This window comes from Hippoglossus hippoglossus, chromosome 2 (assembly GCF_009819705.1).
Source record: "Hippoglossus hippoglossus isolate fHipHip1 chromosome 2, fHipHip1.pri, whole genome shotgun sequence".
Taxonomy (NCBI): Eukaryota; Metazoa; Chordata; class Actinopteri; order Pleuronectiformes; family Pleuronectidae; genus Hippoglossus; species Hippoglossus hippoglossus.
This window is the reverse complement of record NC_047152.1, coordinates 5,378,185-5,397,829: the sequence shown is the minus strand read 5'-3', so window position 1 is coordinate 5,397,829 and position 19,645 is coordinate 5,378,185. Positions and strand designations below refer to the sequence as shown.

Sequence of the window (19,645 nt, the reverse complement as noted above, 5' to 3'; positions counted from 1 at the left end):
AGTCGTCCCCCCTCCCCCAGGTTTGACACCCGAGCCTCTGTGTGTGTGTGTGCGTGTGTGTGTGTAAGAAAAGTTCACGTAAAAAACTAACTAAATCACCTTTTTTATTCCAACGTGCGTTTAAAAGCTGTTCCTCACTGATGGAGAACTTTTTTTTCTCTGCACTTAAACCAACATTATTTTTCTCAAACTGTGAGTAAACAATCAGGACTGAGAAGTTACGCTGTGCAGCTGTTCCCCTGACTCAGGCGTCCCACCACCGCCACCCCCCACCCCGGCACACACTCACTGTGTGTGAGACACACCCAAGCACATTTGGCCCCCGGACTTACAGCCCAGTCACACCAATTGAGATGTTTGAACCGGTGCCCTGAATTCTTCGCGGCCGTAGCGAGGTGCTGAGGAATGACCGCCGCTGCTCAAACATGATTCAATTTGAATAGCTACTAACACACAGGGATAATGTGTTCCTGGAAATGAATTTAGAATGACTCGCATGGTTCTCCTCAAAGTGAAAGGGTTTGTCTACGTGTTGAGATCCGAGTTGGAGTGTTCCTAATGAAATCTGGGGTTCAGTCCGACACGTGCTTGGTCAATAGTAATTTACTGGGGAGTCATTGATCTGCAGGAGTCGGGTTAATGAAACCGTCGCTGGTTTATCTCTGTGCCGACAGTTGGTTTAACAAACCTTATCAGATAACTGGATACCATGCTGCTCTCATTTCAAATCCCCTGGAAGCAGATTCTTTCACGTTTTTAGTTGCAGCTCCACATTTGAAAAGATATTTTGGGGTATTTCACATTATTAACAGGAAAGGACAAGCAGGAAACTTACTGCCACTATATATTATTATAGAGGTGTTTAGCCTGGGAAGGGAGGATGTAAGGAGGCAAGATTTTGTTTTGGGATAATGCCACCTCCGTCTTAAATTTATTTTACAGTTCAACCTTTACACACTTATCCCAACTGTGTTTTCCTTTACATGTCCTTATTTGTGATTTTCTGTTAATATTTGAACACTTACTATCAAAGGCACCCTTTGTAAAAATGCCTAATGTTGGAAATCATTAGTAAATGCTTATACATTAAGTTTTTAACAAATGGGTTTTGGTCCATATTGTCTGCAGCCCTTTGCCAAAAGGTAAGTGCTCGTGGGTCTCAAGAGGTTTCACACAACCTGGCAACCCAAAGTTTGGTTTTATTAATGGCTTTAATAATAGATTTGTGATTATTCTAATAAAGCTATTCATTACAAGGGTGCCTGTTAGTAAGTGGTTCATTGATTCACACGCTTTCAAATCAGAGATAAACGATGTTTATATCTTGCTTTTGCAGTTTGGAAGAAAACTGTGGATTTAAATCTGCAGAAAAACTCGGTTCATGTCTTTCAGTCATATTGGAAAACAGACCGGGGTCAAACCGGGTCCGATTCCGGCTGAGGTGCGACTGTTGTCCTACCCACTTGACCCCCGCGATGTGGCCATTTGGCAGTGCAGTGCGCGTCTTGGACACGGCGCTGCGCTCTCGGCGCTCGGGCTGAAGGCACAACCCCGCCCTCCCTCCACCTCCGTCTCCATCTCCGCCTCCACCTCAGCCAGCGAGAGCCGACAACACAGAGAGGGAGAGTGAGAGAGAGAGAGAGAGAGAGAGAGAGAGAGAGAGAGAGAGAGAGAGAGAGAGAGAGGAGTCATTCATCCGCGTCTTCCACAGTCACCGAGGCAGCACAGCCACACTCCCGCAGCCAGGACACCGGCGTCTCCAGCCTCTCCGCCGCGGCTGTGCGCACCGCTCATCCCCGCTCCACGCCCCGCCACCAGCAGCAGCAGCCGCTCCGCGTCCTCGCCGCTCCTCTCCGCCCCTGCGCCGGGCCGGTCCGGTCGCCTTCCACCCCCACCCTGGAGAGCAGGTTCTTCCCTGGAAGCTGGATGAATTATTGGGGAGTTGGGAACAAGTGCGAGAAGAAAGCTGAGGCTCCTCGCTCCGGCCAGGGAAGAAGAGACTCCAGAGCCAGAGTTGTGGACGATGATGGAGGGGACGTCCCTGTATCTGCCTATTGTCGTTTTACTGATGCAATGTAAGTGGCAAATGGAAACTATTCACTCAGGAGAACAACAGTTGCTCTGTGTGTACTTGTGTTGGATAAAATATTATAGGAAAAGGCTGATTCAAGTGAGTTTAATGTGTTTTAACTGAGCTTGTAAGGACATATAGAAAAATTCCCCCTGGATCAATGGTTTATCTTATAAAATGTTCATTTAAAATCAGCACTCTAGACTTTAAATGTCTTTAAAAGGAAGATTTTCTTGCTTTTTAACGTTGTTTTTCTGTCGAGTTTTGTGTTTTTTTGACTTTTTTCCACTGGAATGTTTGTGGCACAATCACAAAATCTTATGACATCTTTATTTTTTAAGTATTTCTTCAGAGCCCATCTGTGAGAGTGGGCTGGCGGTGCTGCCAGGCTGTGTTCCCCACAAGTTGGCCCAAAACAAAAGTTCATGGCCGGGTACATGGCCGGGTGCCACCTATTGGGGTGTGCACAGCCCGGCGGTGGCGGGTGGGCACCCGTGTTTTTTTTTTTTGGCAGAACCGGTGGTGGCTCCGTGTAGCCTATGAGGTCAGTGGCTGGACTGTAACCAGAAACGTCACTCTGTGATTTATCATAGCAGGAGGCTGAGGGGAAAACAGGGGAATCCAAGTGGAAAAACCTGAGATAAACTGTGTTTGGATGGAGAATAACAGCCTCTAATGTTCCCTGATGATGATGCTGCTGCGGGCAAACCTGTGTGACGTGCAGGAGAAGAGACTATTTGTGTTGTTGGGACACCAGGGGAGCAGCAGCAGCAGTGTGGCATGGATGCGATGAGACAGTGAGAGTGAGTGATGCACATTTGACTCCACGTTTTGCCACCTGTCAGGTCACAAGTTCACAAAGGTGTCTGTGTGTGTCTGTCTGTGTGTGTCCAGTCCTGCTGTGGACAAACTGACTGAAATCACTCTTCCTCCAGCTCATTGAAAGATGTCAACAGTGTGAAATGTGTTGACGTGCACGTCTGTGGACTGTATTGTTTTTTAAAAAAGACTAAAAGTCCAGGAAGAAACACTTTGGGAGGGTCTCTGTGACCCAACATCCCCCATCTCAATCTTACACACACTCTCACACACACACACACACACACACACACACACACACACACACACACACACACACCATGTCTGACTGAGACAGCTGTTGCTCACAGGGTTACAGAGAGGCTTTGTTCAGACACACACACACACACACACACACACAGCGTCCTCTCCCTGTTTGTCCCTGTACCCCCACAGCCTTGAAACGTGTGTCCCTGCCCACATCCACCTTATCTCTATCACACAGACGCACAGGACATTTCCTACAAGTCCATCTCCCTTCCTCGTCTAATTTGTTCCCTGTTAATTTGAATAAGTGCCTTAATTATTACCGCGCCTGTGCTTTTGACCTCGGCACAGTCCTGGCAACACCCACCGTGGTCTCTGTAACACTCAGTACGGACCACGTAATGAGAGTAAAGCTGCGTGCCAAGGAGTGAGCGTGCCATCTTTCTATTTTTGCTCCAGCAGGAGGGTGGCTGCCCCTCTGTGAGTTTTAAGCTGTCGCAGTGTTTGGGTTTGATGTTAATGCCACGCACGGAATGTGTGTGTGCGCGCGTGTGTGTGTTGTCTTTGTTGCCGGCTTTGTGTACATGTTTGTGGGGGGTTTCAGAGGCACAACAAGGCCTCAGTAGAAGCATTTTAATTACCGCGGGGGCCATATCTGATGCCATATTGGAGGGGCCACCAGAGACCTGCTGCGGCAAAGCAAACGATAAACGTCATTAAAAACTTCACTGAAGCTATTTTCTGACACGTGCCTCAGTTTGATTCATACTCGTTAGGAAATTTCTTATATTTCTTAATGAGTAAATATAGAAATAATAAACTAAAACTCAAACTAACTATGCGGTTGCCAATGTTGCTACTTGGATGGCGGAAAAGGCTCAGCTCACCCGTGGCCAATGACCATCTTATCTGTTTGCTGGACTCCGTCCCGCTGGGTCATGGCCCAGGATCTGGGGCTGATTCCAGTTGCCAACACTGGCCCAACTCTGGTAGGGCTGCAGCCAACTGGAGCGGATGAGCCAAGTCTAGCAGCCATATAGGGAATGATCAGCCCGGGTTTGGCCCAAGGCGGCCAGCTAATGAATAACATTACATTAAATGGATTTCTATTAGCAAATCTGAGATTGTTTTGATGTAAAGTAACTATGATTTTAAGTCGGATTACGTTTCTATCTGCATATGTTGGCTTTAATGGGTTCTCCCCTGAACCGTATCATAACCTCCTTGGCTTCTCCATCATAAACTCACCTCTAAACCCGAGTCTCTTCACTCTCAGTTCAACACAACTCATTGTCGAGATTCGTCAGGTGTGCACGTCATTTACCCACAATGCTCTTCTCCCCCTGCATTGACGTTGACGTGTATTTTTGGAAAACCATTATCCAGCCCTGGAGAGTACAGCTCGTCTTGTAGGATTATATTTTTCTATATTTGGATGCCTCGTGCATATCTAACAGCTGTTTATTCATTGTTTAGATCCACCAGCCACAAGTGAGCAGCAGCGGAGAAACACCGAGGTGGCGTCCAGGGCTCAGTGGGTCAACTTTAGCATGCTCGCTGGCATTCGTCTACTAAATGTGATTAACGTCTCCCGTTGACTTCTTGGACAGCAGAGAGCTCGCCGCACCACGTGAACATTACCCACCAGGCAGTTGTGAAAGGATCTGAAGCGGCCATGTGTTCGTTGTCCGCCTCGACGCCTTCGCAGTTAATTGAGGCCATTGAAGTCGACAGTGTTCGTAGTCGCGGCGGAGCACGAGGGAGGCGGCGGGGACCTTGCACACGTGGCGTCCTTGCTCAGTTTTTGACGTGTGTGTCAGTCAGTTCAGCGGTTAAGTGCAGGCCCTGCTGCACTTCCTTTCCCTCAAAGAGACACCCTTCAAGGTGGCGGCAGGCCGGGTCTCACACTATGTGACAGGAGCGTCTCCCATTTACAGTCCCACTGTCTGAGAGGATCTCCCTCGCCTTCACTCCCGCTCTCTCTTTTATTCATGCTTCTCCGGGTCCCTCGCCCTCCCCCCTTCCGCCCCTCCGCCAACCTCCAGTCTTACTCCACTCACCCTCCACTCCATTTCATTTGTATTCTATTCTTAGCGCCCGCTCATCTCTCCTTTTGTCGTTTATTCTCATCCCTTTTTAATCTCATTGTATCTTCCTCCCCCGTTTTGTTCATCCTTTAGTGAGACGGAGCTCCTCGGAGGGTGTCGAGGCGCGCAGGCCAAGGCAGTTGCGGTAATCCCGTTACAGTGCCACGAGTCAACATGCGGCGGAGCGAAAGGGGGGGGGTGCGTCTGCAGGGAGAGTGTGCAGCTTTAATTCGCTTACCTCAGAGTTTGACCGAGTGACGCGGGCGTAAATTGAGCCAACGTCAAGAGATGGAAAAAAAAAAACGTTAGTTATGCTGCATTTGGCAGATGACATTATTATTGTATGTCGGCTTTTGTTTATTTAAAAGCCAAATTAAAAATAGCAGCCGTCGTGGAAATTCAAGCGAGAGAGGCCCTGCTTCTACAACTCCACTTTGTGTAGCACTCCAACATGGCTGCCTTCCTGTTCTCTCTCACACTTCCTGTCCCTCTGTCACCGCTCGCCCTTCATTGTTCCACGTCACCCTTTCCTTCGCTGCAGGGGGAAAACCTTGGGGCCTAACAATGGGCCGACAGGAAGCTGCGGAACTGTGATTTTTAGGCGAGATCTACATCTCTCGTTGCATTTGCAGTAACAGCGGCAGTAAAAATGTGTGTGTGTGCAGGAGCAAGTTAATTTATTTATCTGGCGTTTTGCTTTCAAGAGTTTGTGAAGGTGACGTCTTCATTGCGCCAAGTTTAAAGTTTGCTGGAAGTTTTCCGTCGCCCTTAATGTTCTGAGTTAGTATCCCTGAGGCCCATCCAACATTTATTATGAGCCGTAATTTCCAAAAAAGCTCCCCCACTTTTCTTAATTTGCAGACGTTTGGGAGATGTCGGGCTTTCACCCTAAGAGCGTTTTTAATGTTCCTGCCGCGTGTCTCTCCCTCAGGTAACCTTCACCCACGACAACAGGGCAATAATCCGCCCCCTAAACCAATCAGCAAACAGGAACGGCAGCTCCGGTTTCCCCTTCCTGTTTGGATGCGGTTATCAGTGACGCACAGGCGGAAGGGAGAAACAAACGCAAACAGTTGCGTTGTCCGCTTCTCGCTAATGCCCCTCGTGCATCAGGTTAATCTGAACAAGTCGTTGGTGAGATGCTCGATGACCTTGTCCTAACCTGTGCTTAAGTAAACATACGGCCGGCTGCTCCTTAACCCCAGCAGGATTAAAGCAGAGGAGGGAGTAATCCCGCCTCTGCCTCAGATCTCCTGTAGAAAGCTCCACTTGGCCTCCGAGTGCTGCATTCAGCTCAGACCGTAGAGCAGGAGAAACCATTGACGGCCATTAAGCATTCTCCTCTCGCACTTGGCGGGCAAATGTGGAGCAGTTCACCCAAATCACCTTGCCCCCTAATGGATGACGAGCGATATCACGTTCTGATCTGCTCTCACCCTTCTTTTAATTTTTATCTTCCACTCCCTCTTTCTCTCTCTCTCTCCTCTCTTCCTCTCCATCATCACCAGGTTCCCCGTCTGTTCCCGTTACCGTGTCGACCAACAGTCCCAAGGTGGAGGTGCGCGAGTTCTCAGGTGAGGCAGAAACAGCAGCTCCTCTCACAATTCTCTCCTGACAGAATAAACCACGAGGCTGTAAATAGACCAAGCAGTTTGACAGAAAAAAAAGAAAAAAAAGATCAGACTTGTCGCAGTTGTGCCAAAAATATCTCACTGGTCCCGTTCCCTGTTTTTCAGACGCGGTGCTGTCCTGCAAGTTCCACACGGAGAAAGACCAGCACCCGCGCATCGAGTGGAAGAAGAAGGGGAAAGGGGTTTCCTTCGTGTACTTTGACGGACACTTCAAAGGTGACCACGCAGACCGTCTCTCTTTATCCCCTCGCTGACAGACAGGGCATTTGTTTTAATCAGCTTGCAGCAGCAGATGGGAGGGGGTTTGCCACGTAGGATGAGAGACAGGGCTGCTGTGATTTGTTGAAACAGGAGTGATGGATGAATTGTGAGAGATATTTTGGCACAGTCAAGGGAGAGAAGTTGAACCTGTCTCTTAACCTTAATCTTTCACCTTTTATGCTCCAGGATGTTGATTTAATGGGCGAAATAAATAATGCATCACACAGGAGCGTCTTTTTATAGACGACGCTGTTAGCATGGGGGGTTCCATCAAATATGTCAAGGCTTCATAAATGCCTCTGACTGGCCACCTCCTCTTCATTAGCAACGCCACAGCTGATTCACTTAAAAGGTGACATAAATAAAGACGCAACCCCAGACGCTGGCAGCAGGTATGGTTGTAAATCATGAAAAAGCATCTCACTTAAATTTCCTGTTGGCCGGATTTACCAGTTGGGGGCGCTCTGCGGTGACACGTTTGCTGGCACATGATGTAAATGCACCTTTTAGCCCCCGAGTTCCACACCAAATTGCAGACACTCAACAATATCAGTCCCTATATACACCACATTATTTCTCATAAAGATCCATTAATAATTCTATGAGAAATCAAGGAATATGGAAATTGGATGTAAAATTCCTGGATTCCTGCAGATTGAGTTATACAAATAAAATTTGATTGATTGATTGAAACAAACCAACAAAAAAATAAACAGAGATTACAAGCTGCGTAACAGTTCTCTAAGTCAGAGAAGACGTTTCCTCTTCCTCACCTCCTCCACTTTCCCTTTAGGTCCCTTCGAAGGCCGCGCGTCCATTGATGGCGCCACGGTGACGCTGCAGAAGGTGACCCAGGAGGATGCCGGCGACTACCGCTGCGAGATCAGTGCTCCTCAGGACTCCGTCACCCTGGGCGAGACCAACGTGACGCTGAAAGTCCTGGGTACGACTGGGGAAAGAAATATATCTGAAACCTTTTTTGGAGACATTTTGTTCGTCTGATTCTTAACTTTGTCCTTTTTCCTCCAGTGCCCCCCCACACCCCATCCTGCGAGATCCCCAGCTCGGCGGTGACGGGCTCGGTGGTGATACTGCGCTGCAGGGACCAGCAGAGCATCCCGCCTGCCACATACTCCTGGTTCAAGGACAACCTGCCAATCAGCCAGCCCCGCCACGCCAACGCCACCTATTTAATCAACTCACACACGGGAGTACTGGTAAGAAAGTGCAGTATTTTTCAGAAAGTAAAGACAGGAATGTTTCTGAGGTTCGCTCAAGGACACATAAGAAGAATAAATACTTTAACTCGAGCCATTTAAATCACGTTTTTTTCTAAAAGCAGCTGTAAAAATGTTCCTCCTCTCTTTTTGTCTTTAATCTGCAGGAGTTTAAAGCTGTAGCCAAAGAGGACACCGGCCGGTACAGCTGCCTGGCATCCAACGGGGTGGGACCGCCCAAAACGTGCGAGGCCAAGCACATGGCAATAGGTGTGTGTGTGTGTGTGTGTGTGTGTGTGTGTGTGTGTGTGTGTGTGTGTGTGTGTGTGTGTGTGTGTGTGTGTGTGTGTGTGTGTGTGTGTGTGTGTGTGTGTGTGTGTGTGTGTGTGTGTGTGTGTGTCTTTTCTCCACATCCTTTCCCTTTTCCCCCCTGACGCCCTTTCAGCACTAGACAAGATCAGAGATGCAGTGGAGAGGAAAAACCCACGAAACTTACTTCAACCTGCATCTAACATTTGGAAAAACATTTTTTAAAAAAAAGATATTTCAGGACAAATTACATGGTTTAAGACAACGCTGTTCCGTAAACTCTACTAATAAATTATATAATGTCCTTTAGGTTAATGCAAGAAACTGTTTTATGCTCTTAATAAATTATAGGACATATTAGCAGAGTGCAGGAACGGGTAGTTACATTAAATATGACCTTGCTCTTAATGTTGCTCTTGGAGTGTTTATTGAATATTTACCACTTCCTGCGGGCAATACATCACAACTGTCTCTGCTCTGTTCTCGCTTCCAGAGGATGTCAACATCACAGCCGTGGTGGCGGCTGTGGTGGTGGTTGCCCTGTTGGTCATGGTGTGCAGCTGCGGGGGGCTCCTCCTGCACCGCAACGGATTCTTCAGCCGTAAGTTTGTCTCTTCCGTTCGGCTCTTTTTTCCAGTCTAGCGTGATCTGTGCGTTGGATTAATCAAGATATTGTCTTTAATCTCTGCCCAAAAAAGAAGTGAATTTCACTGTCTTTTTCTTTTTTTCTTCCACGCTCCTCCTGACTCATCCATCAGCAGGACACAGAGGAAGGTAAGAGCTCCGTGATTGCATTAACATTGATGTGAACACACACACAGGCTAATACCCCACACGCAGAGGAGGAGGGAGAGGAGGGCGGGTGGGTTGTTGTTGCACTTAGACTGCGTGTCTGTGTGCTGACTCAGGACTGTATAGAGTGACAGCTGTGGCTGCTTTTGTGTGTGTGTGTGTGTGTGTGTGTGTGTGTGTGTGTGTGTGTGTGTGTGTGTGTGTGTGTGTGTGTGTGTGTGTGTGTGTGTGTGTGTGTGTGTGTGTGTGTGTGTGTGTGTGTGTGTGTGTGTGTGTGTTCGAACCACTGTTAGTACTCGTCCTGTGATTGGCGCCAACAGATGTAAAAGTCATGGGAAAAGGTTGTTTTCTTTTTTTCACTCAGACGTAACCGGAGATATGATCCCCCCCCGAAAAAATGCAGACAATTACAGGAGGAGAAATAATCTGCGCAACATAATTATGGAATAATTAGCGGCTGTTAATCAGCGAGGAGGAAAAATATTTGCAGCAGGAAGAAGCGCAGGCAATTAAACTGATTGGGGCGGCTAATGTGAAATGGATTATTTCGATATTGAAGTGATTGAAGAATGAGATGGCAGCATCACAGAGCGCTGTCAGTGCATTTACGCAATAACAGCCCCTGTCCTGCGAACACACCAGAGTGGGCGTAACAGCGTTTTGACGCTCGACTGGCCGTGGAGCCAGGAACCACTGAGACATAAATGCATGTCCTCATGTGACTGGCCTAACTCGCTTGACTTTATGTTATTTGATTACTGGCCACGCAGCGTTTGATGGAGAGTCAACGCGGAGCTCTCCTTGAAGCTGATGCGAAAGCTCTTTTGTCTAGGTTAAAGTCTGATGCTTATCCCACTGAGCTAACTGGAGCTGTCAGTGTCAACTTCCTATTTATAGAACGGGCTCCTTCACAAAGACTCAAAGACAATGTGACATGATTTCTGATGCACCAAACGCAGGGAGTTAACAAAGTATGAATGCGGATCTGGGATGTAGCTCTGGCTTTTAGTGACAAATGGTCCAGGGGACGTGGTTTGACAGATGAATGTTATATCATGCTGGAGACGGACCATGAATCGGTCTCAAATTGTCATTTTAGATCTCGTTAAAATGCTGATGGTGTTTTATAGAAGAAAACACAATTCCTTTGGCTTTATACAGTAGTTCCAAATGGTTTATATTTCAAAGAAGACACTGATGAGAGGTTTTTGTTTATAATGCAGATTATTTAATGTATTATATGTATTATATTATAAGGGGCCCAAACTGGAGCCTTGGGGAACTCAGTGCATAAAATACCCTTTTAAAAACAGAAATCCTCAATATGTAGGTGTTGAATGTCACTGACAGCTGCAGTAAAGTCTTGAAAGTTGCACAGGACTCGAACATTTAATAGTTGGGTGCTGGATTGCTGCATGTGTTGGCTCACCACTTGACCTGCTCACCGTAGCATTTAGTTCGGCTCTGCTAAATTATGACTGGCTGCATGTCTGTACAGCTTTGCCGCTAGTATATGAAATATTAAATCATTCATGAAGGTGTGCTTGAATCTGTGATTTCTGTTTCGTTTATTCAAGTGATTGTTTGCAGGTTTATATATTTTTTGGAGGCCTCTGTCGGAAAACTGCGGTTTTATCCATTCAGATCCGTGTCTTCAATCTTGATTTTACGAGCTGCAAGGACAAAAAAACTGTCTGTGCAGAGACAATTCACAGTTATACTGCTTGGTAACGTATTGGATACCGTGTCTCAGAAGAAGCTTACCTCTCTATCTCCAAATGCAGCAGTAACACACACTTACTTGATTTTTCTCCTTGCAGCTTGTAGAATCAAACTTGATGCAAAAAAACATGTAAAGCAGAGTTTGCAGAGTCCTTGAAAATTTTACACTCAAACAAATTAAACCTGCACGACCTGAAAACACAAAACAGAAATTACGTGTACAAATCCCATATGTTTACGCACACCGTTTTATGAATGATTAGATATTCCATACCACTTCATAAAAGCATGGTGTGCAGTGAGAGTCCGACTCGACACCCTTGTTGTTGACCCTTTTTAAAGCCCACACGCTGGCCCCTACAGGTCCTTTTGGATCTCCCAGTGTCATGGTGCAGCCCACATCAGCAGCCAAACCCTGCACAGAACAGAGGACACGTGAGTGTGACGCACAGACAAGCCGACAGACGGATGAGAGCCAAATAACAGCAATGATGCTTTGAATCTTAAATGCGGGTTAATGCCAAGTTCTCAAAACAGGAAGGAGACGTTTGATTTGGGTAAATAGACCTGAGCTACTGGTCCTGTCTGTAAGACAAGAAATTGGGTGGTGCATAACCCTCGTTTTATATATATAAATACGTTTTTAAGGCCATAACTATACTATGATGTTGATATATGGTTTTGGTATCCATAAAATGTCAGAGTATAGTTATGGCATTTTTGTGATGTATTCGATACCTTTCTATAGTAAAATAACTATTTTTTCCGCCGTACACACAGTATAATATTAAAGTAGCATCTCAAACGCTGCTCTCCCCACTTTAACACTGTCCTGCTCAGTCTGGCTTTTCTTTTTACCCAATGGGAGGCTTGCCGTGTATGATGTGCATTATTTATGCGGGGAAAGATATGACTCAGGATACAGCTGTCCGCCTCGGGTTTCTCCTCTTCTCTGCAACTGTGTCAAACTGTCCGATGTGCTTACCATGCCTTTTGTCTTTCAGGTCCAATGTCAACTACGTCCCTCCGCCCCAAGAAGTGAGTGTTTCCTTTCTTCTCTTCCTCCCTGCATCTCCTCCTTGAGTGGAGGCATTGGGGGGGAAACGCTGACTTAAGCACCAGCGTTTCAGACTTTACCTAATGAATGTCACTGTTTTTGATTGAAACCACAACAGATTTCAAACCCTTATTTTTTCTGTGTCTCGCAGCCCCAGGATTTTAAACACACCCAGTCGTTCATGCTCTGAGAAGCTGGCCTTTCTTTGAGGAGACGTCACCCTCGTGATAACAGTGCCAACACTGGATTCCCTGATTTAGTTTTTTCTTTCTCTGGACCCTGAATGAGCTCTTGATCTTCCACCACATGCTAATTTCAATCTTCCTTCCTCTACCGCTCCCTTTCGGACGAGTTTACGAAAAGCAAAACTGCAAGGCTTCTTACTCTCCTGCTTTGCTGTGTGGCTCGACTCTTGTCATTGATGTCTTCTGCTCTTATGGGATTAAGTAGTTTCATGGCCCTCTGCTCCCCCCTGGTGGTCAGATCCAGGAACTAGTGGAGACTTAAACTCACTTTTTCTTCCCTCTGCAGGCCACTTATTTACGTCTGTTTTGTTTTACCAAAGACTGACAGTTAAATCTAAAAGGACATTTAACATCTTTGTTTGAAAAAGTGAATCATCACATGGGGATTTCTCGTTAAAGCCATAGGGAATGAGCAGTTCAGTCGACTCCAACATTAATGCAGTTTACCTCAGCCAGTATTGTCTTCTGTAATATTCCCAGGGGCCACTGTGCCACAAAAGACCCTCTTGGTCTTGTAAGAATACAAACGCAGACAAAGCCAGTCCGGAAGAACAGGAAGCCGCTCCAGCCAATTCTATTGAGACCAACCCCATTCCATCCTAATGTGCCTGCATGGTCTTTTTATACATATATATATATATATATATATATATATATATATATATATATATATATATATATATATATATATATATATATATATATACCTTGTGCCTTTTAATTTGTCTATCATGTATCTATGAAACACAGCTTTTTGTAAAGAATTTGCCTTACTTTTTTCTGTCTTTATATTTTTGTGCCACTGTTTATCAAAAATTGAGTGTCTGTTTTTAGACAGTGTGTGAATGGATTGTTCAGAGTTTTATTTGAATGGTGTATCAGTAATAAAGTTTTTTCTATTCAAAACTACACTGCTGTTATTGTTGTCTTTAGTTACGCTGCAGTGGAAGGGATTCCTAATACGTCACGATCAAATCCATATGACAATAGGTTAGTATGTCGTCTGAAAAATGAAAAGATATCATAGGTTATTATGTCGTTTTAAAACTGGTAAAAAAGTCATAGGTTAGTACGTCGTCTGAAAACTGATAACAAAAATTCATAGGTTAGTATGTCGTCTGAAAACTGGTAAAAAAGTCATAGGTTAGTATGTCGTCTGAAAACTGATAAAAAAGTCCTGCTCCAACAGACTGATCTACATGACCAGAGACCTGCTGTTTCCTTCTTAGAAGCTTCTTCTCTAAAGTCCAGCTCCCAATGCAAACCACCAATGATCTGTTGAAGTCCAACGCTCATATTAAAGACTTGAGGACCCAAAGAGAAAGGATTGTGTGTCTGGTCATGTAGCTCAGTCCTATAGAGGATAGACTTGCAAACCAAAAGTCGTGAGTTCGATTCTTATGAAAGTCCATCCTTTAACAAGCGGACCTACTTGACCAGAGACACACAAGCCTACTTCTTTGAGTTCTCAAGTCCTACTCACTGAGACTAAGTAAAATTATGAAGTTATACACATGAAAGCCTTGAGAACCCAAAGAAAGAGAATTGTGTGTCTCTGGTCAAGTAGCTCAACTTCTTAGAAGATGGAATCTCAAGCCCACCACTTCAGACTGCTTAGTCCATCCTCGATCAGACTGAGCAACTTGGTCAGGATAAAGAACGTTCTGGGTCCAAAGCTCATTAAACTAGTTTTCTCAAGTGAAAATGCACTATACATATAGAACGTCCGTTAATGCCATTCCATCGTCCTCCTGTAGCGTAGAGGAAAGGCTGCAGGTCTCAATAGCAGAATGTTTTTGGTTTAAAACCTGCTGAGGTTAGCTTTAAGTTCTCTTGTGAAAATGCACTATACACATTGAATGTCCGTTAAAGCAAATCCATCATCCTCCTCTAGCGTAGAGGAAAGGCTGCAGGTCTCGATAGCAGAATGTTTTTGGTTCAAAACCCGCTGAGGTTAGCTTTACGTTCTCTTGTGAAAATGCACTATACATATAGAACGTCCATAAAAGTTATTCCATTGTCCTTCTGTAGTGTTGAGGAAATCCTACAGGTCTTCGAACCAGAAGGTTCTTGGTTCAAATCTGACCAGAGACAATTTCCATTCTCCCATTCAAATCCATTCTGGGGCATCTTAAAAGCGAAGCATGGGAAAATGCAATATTTTAGTATTATAAGGAGTGCAATAAAAAAGGCCTTGTGTCCGGGCCAATGGCTCAAATGGTTAGACGCAAGACTCATAAACCCTTGGACTTGGGTTCAATCTTGCAACAGCCAAACAATTTTCAATGCCCAAACCCAACGCAAATAGTCAAAGGTTGGAAGAAAGCAAAGACAATTGTCCAGTTGAATGGCTCAAATGGTTAGAAGGCTGCCTCGTAGAACCTTGGACCTGGGTTCAATTCTTGCAACAGCCAAGCAATTTTCAATGCCCAAACCCAACACAAATAGTCAAAGGTTCAAAGAAACTTCAAGCAGTTGTCTGATGCAGTGGCTCAGACGGTTAAAAGGTTGACCCATAGACCCTTCGACCTGGGTTCACTTCTTACAACAGCCAAGCAATTTTCAATGCCCAAACCCAACACAAATAGTCAAAGGTTCAAAGAAACTTCAAGCAGTTGTCTGATGCAGTGGCTCAGACAGTTAAAAGGTTGACCCTTGGACCTGGGTTCAATTCTTGCAACAGCCAAGCAATTTTCAATGCCCAAACCCAACGCAAATAGTCAAAGGTTCGAAGAAAGCAAAGACAATTGTCCAGTTGAATGGCTCAAATGGTTAGAAGGCTGCCTCGTAGAACCTTGGACCTGGGTTCAATTCTTTCAACAGCCAAGCAATTTTCAATGCCCAAACCCAACGCAAATAGTCAAAGGTTCAAAGAAACTTCAAGCAGTTGTCTGATGCAGTGGCTCAGTGGTTCAAAACCCACTGCGGTTAGTTTTACGTTCTCCTATGAAAATGCACTATACATGTAGAACGTCTGTTAAAGGTATTCCATTGTCCTTCTGTAGCGTAGAGGAAAGGCTACAGGTCTCGCTAGCAGAATGTTTTTGGTTCAAAACCTGCTGAGGTTACCTTTAAGTTCTCTTGTGAAAATGCACTATACACATTGAACGTCAGTTAAAGCAAATCCATCATCCTTCTGTAGCGTAGAGGAAAGGCTACAGGTCTCGCTAGCAGAATGTTTTTGGTTCAAAACCCGCTGAGGTTACTTTTAAGTTCTCTTGTGAAAATGCACTATAGAACGTCCATAAAAATTCTTCCATTGTTCTTCTGTAGTGTAGAGGAAACGCTACAGGTCTTCAAACCAGATGATTTCCATTCTCCCATTCAAATCCATTCTTGGGCAATTTTGTATTGTTAACATGTTACAAATGAACAAGACAAATAGAACATCTGTTAAAAGTACTAAAGGAGACCTCCGCTAACCTGGAGGTGATGCTGTGGGAGTTGGCTCCTGAAGGTTCTTGGTTCAAATCTGGAGCGGGGAGCAGGTGGATGATGCTGTATGAAAGACCCCAGGCCCTCACCAGTCTCCTCCACCAGGATTCAACTAACTTAAAAGTAATATTTTAGTATTATAAGGAGTGCAATAAAAAATGCCTTTTTGCCTTTTTTTTTATCAGTTTTCAGACTTTTTTTTTTACTGGTCAAGCTGGTTAGAGGATGGACTCATAAGGATTCAACCAACAACCGCAGATCTATCAGACATTCTCTTACAGGCTGAGGTACTTAGTCACACACTAGACTCGCCCTCCTTAGAAACTTTGAGTGTTAGCATTGGTCGCTGGACTTCAACAGAAACCAAGTATTTTAAGAACTGATTTCATGAGCAAGGTCAAATACTTCAGTCTGTTAAAGGATGGACTTAATAAAGTTCTTATGAGACTGACTGAACTTAATTGGTCTAATATCCTGATTAAAGACAAGAATCCAGAAAATTGACCTGTCTCTGATCATAGCTCAGCCTGATAGAGGATGGACTTGCAGATCTACAGTTGTAGGTTCAATTCTCATGAGACTCGTATATTTTTGGGTGAAACGTCGAGAACTTCATGAGAAGATGTGTTTAGGTCAAGTGGCTCAGTCCAAAGACAGCAGGCTGGTAATTATGAAGATGTGAGTAGACACAGCTTTGACACAAATTTGCTTTATATAAGGCTCTGGGAGATTTGAAATTTAAAAGTGAAGATTTAAAAGTGCCAAGAGAAGATTTGAAAATCCAATGATGTGAATGAGTGACCTTCCAGTCTGGAGAAGCTCTGAAAAATCTAAAGTAAGACCACACTAGAGTTTTAAGTGCAGTTCTCTACTTTTCAACCTTTAATCTGGGATGTTGAAGAGGCGGATGATGTAAACTCATTACACTATTAGATATATTATTATATCTTCAGGTGTGTTACCATTCTGGAAAGGATGTACATTGACTGCACTTCAGCTCTTTAATATCACAATAAAAACACAATTTATTCCCATTACCTGTAGGAATATTTCAGAACCATCATCTGTCTTGGAGGCTTCTTTTATTCTTGAAGCATTCATCCAGCCAATAAGTCTTTAAAAAAAACTAAAGTACCTCGCAGTAAAACATCCACAATCTTTTTCACTCTCAGTTAAAGGAACCTGTGGAAACAATGCAAATGATTCACAGCACCTGAAAACTTTATCGACGGTGTGTTGATATATGATTGGTAAATGATGACCAGTGCATCAAGGTTCATTCCATTACCTTTTTATTAAATACAACATATTGGTGACGAGTAGGGGATTTACAACATTGACAGCGTTTACTTGGCCACTTCTTCAAGCTTGGGCTCTGGAAAAAAAGAAGAAAATATAACTGTTAGTGGTGGTGGTTGCCATGTGAACGTTTTGAAATGAAACATTCTGCAGCTTTTTAACAATACCTGCAATTACATCTGACAATGAGATACAAGTTGCAGCAGTATTTATCAAATAATTGTAGCTTCGCATGGGAGAATGCAGGAAAGTAGTTTAACAATGGTTAAAACCTTAGTAACAATTTAACACTGGCCACATTAAATAAACAATATGGTCCAACATCTAAATTATAAGGGATAGTTTGTGCACTTTTTGAGCAAAGGTTACAAAACTAAACAAATGAAGAATGATCCTGATTCATTTCAACCCCTTTTCGGATTTATTTGTCTTATTGATTGATAACGTGAAACAATTAGGTCAGTAGACAAGACAACACTCAAAGTAACATGAGCTTTGTCGAACCTGTGAATTTGACCTCGGGGAACTTGATGAGGTCTCCGCCGCCGTATAGTCTCTGCAGTTTGACGACCTCTTCAGACAGATTCTTCTGATAAGCGGGCCCCGCGTCCACAATGCCTCCGGAGCTCCTGGGAGAGTAAGGGCATTAGATAATGTTTGAGAATTCAGGTAAAATCCAAAGACTGTTTACACAGAAATGAGGGGGTTCATGTCGTGCATCATCAACTGACTTGCTCTTGGTGTTGTAGTCGCGGATCTTGTCCAGGAACAGCTTCTGGATGGGGTCGAGCTCCTTGGTCCGGTTGAAGAGGACAGCGGAGAGGCCCATGTTCCTGCGCAGGGTCAGGCTCACGGCGGAGCGCAGCAGGGAGGACAGCTGGAACAACCGGTGAAGTGCCATCTGGTGGAGAAAACAGGGCTTCTGGTTAGTCTCATCCCAGGACAAGCGGCTGGGATCGGTCCTCTGTGTCCCCATAACTTGACATGAATGACATTTATCCAACCAATCGTTTCTGACATGAAAAAAGTAATTGAGAACTCATGTAACCTCTGTGAGAGGCAAATTGAGAACGTGGAACCCTCTGAATGTGATGTTGGTTAAAGATGGAGTAATAAACAAGGATTCACAATTTGGACTTTCTTGTGAATAACCTGATCCTGTTAGGCAAGCACTTAATTCATAGGGGCAAATAATCTCTTCTACACGTGAAGGGCACCGGTACAAACTTTGCGATGCTGATATGCCTTGTAATCCATGTTTACAATGAAGTCTGCAAGTAAAGGTCAGCCTGCACTTTGCTGCTTTAGGATGAAACGGTACCTCTACATTAATATAAACCATGAAGAGGAACGGGAAACTATATCATACAGTAAAAATGAGATCTACTGAATCTGTACAAGCTGCGTCTGGGATGAAAACAGGGCATCAGGCTAGTGTGCGATCCGACCTGTGCATCAGCACAGCGGGACACTAGCAGCCGAGGAAACAGCTGCTACACAATGAAAGACACCACGATGGAATAGAAACAACGTACTGCCCTTAAGATTTATACGTTTAACATATGGAAGAACTTACAACTCCTCATGTGTGGAGCTGCTAAGTTCCTGTTAGCACCACTAGCATCGGTTATCATAGGTTAGCCGCCGTCCAAATCATCCGAGTTAACTTGTTTACACGTATAAAGCGACTTTGTCAACTTTCTCAAACTGTCGATTCGATTTAATAATGTATACAAACAAGCCTGGTTTCGTTCTGTCCTACCTTAAGCTAAGTGTTTACTTCATTCACCGCAACGACCCAAACACCTGCAAGGGCTAACGAGCTAAGCTAGCATTAGCCGAGGCGACAGGGCTCTCAGACAGTGTCCCCCCCTGTCGTTAGCTGCGGTGCTAATGCTAACGCTGCACTCACTTGGAGAAAGCAGATCGTGCTTCTAAGTGTTCGAGGGGTCGACAGGTGAAGGGAACTTAGCGGTGGTGTTAAAAGTTTGCACTCACCTTGGGTTTGACACGCAAGAGTACGAGAGCCGGAAGTGGAGGGCACGCAGTGGATTGTGGGAATGTGGTGGTGAGGGGTGAAGCGGAAGTTCACGTCATTTCGGTGCGTACGTGTTGATCGTCCCAAAACAAGTAATCCAAAACATTTGTTCCTATTCTAATGAAGAATATGGAAATAAATGTACATTTTTATATAAGGAAAGTTAGTTTTATTTGTGGCTGAGGGGTAGAGCGGTCGTCCTCCACCCTGAAGGTCGGCAGTTCGATCCCCAGTCTTCCCCATCTGCATGCCGGAGTGTCCTTGGGCAAGATGCTGAACCCCGAATTGCCCCTCATAGAACAACAAAGTGCTGCTAATAGATGCACTGTATGAATGTGTGTGTGTGAATGGGTGAATGTCAAACTGTACTGTAAAGAGCTTTGAGTGGTCGTCAAGACTAGAAAAGCGCTACATAA

General features: G+C 44.7%; 2 protein-coding genes across 2 annotated transcripts; one reads left to right on the top strand and one right to left on the bottom strand.

The window, feature by feature from the left end:
• Positions 1 to 1,603: 1,603 nt before the first annotated feature.
• Positions 1,604 to 13,383, top strand: jam2a (junctional adhesion molecule 2a). The gene is given in 13 exon segments (XM_034611341.1): positions 1,604 to 1,621; positions 1,672 to 1,979; positions 1,981 to 2,075; positions 6,732 to 6,797; positions 6,960 to 7,070; positions 7,909 to 8,058; positions 8,145 to 8,332; positions 8,500 to 8,602; positions 9,135 to 9,242; positions 9,400 to 9,415; positions 11,519 to 11,590; positions 12,160 to 12,193; positions 12,364 to 13,383. Coding segments are annotated over 12 exon segments (1,035 nt in total). The 5' UTR covers positions 1,604 to 1,621; positions 1,672 to 1,926; the 3' UTR covers positions 12,403 to 13,383.
• Positions 13,384 to 17,163: 3,780 nt separating this feature from the next.
• atp5pf (ATP synthase peripheral stalk subunit F6) lies at positions 17,164 to 19,293 on the bottom strand. The gene is made up of 4 exons (XM_034611366.1): positions 19,190 to 19,293; positions 17,923 to 18,092; positions 17,696 to 17,820; positions 17,164 to 17,267 (listed from the first exon to the last, which is right to left on the bottom strand). Exons 2-4 carry the CDS (start codon positions 18,090 to 18,092, stop codon positions 17,239 to 17,241), a joined length of 324 nt encoding a protein of 107 aa, XP_034467257.1. The 5' UTR covers positions 19,190 to 19,293; the 3' UTR covers positions 17,164 to 17,238.
• Between the last annotated feature and the right edge of the window lie 352 nt (positions 19,294 to 19,645).

Bases quoted from the DNA above. Each gene is read 5' to 3' on its own strand.
- atp5pf (XM_034611366.1), bottom strand. From the start codon at position 18,092: ATGGCACTTCACCGGTTGTTCCAGCTGTCCTCCCTGCTGCGCTCCGCC. The intron at 17,821-17,922 runs GTCAGTTGATGA...TTACTCTCCCAG, and splicing joins GACTACAACACCAAGAGCAA to GAGCTCCGGAGGCATTGTGG. The intron at 17,268-17,695 runs GTTCGACAAAGC...CTTTTTTTCCAG, and splicing joins CCCCGAGGTCAAATTCACAG to AGCCCAAGCTTGAAGAAGTG.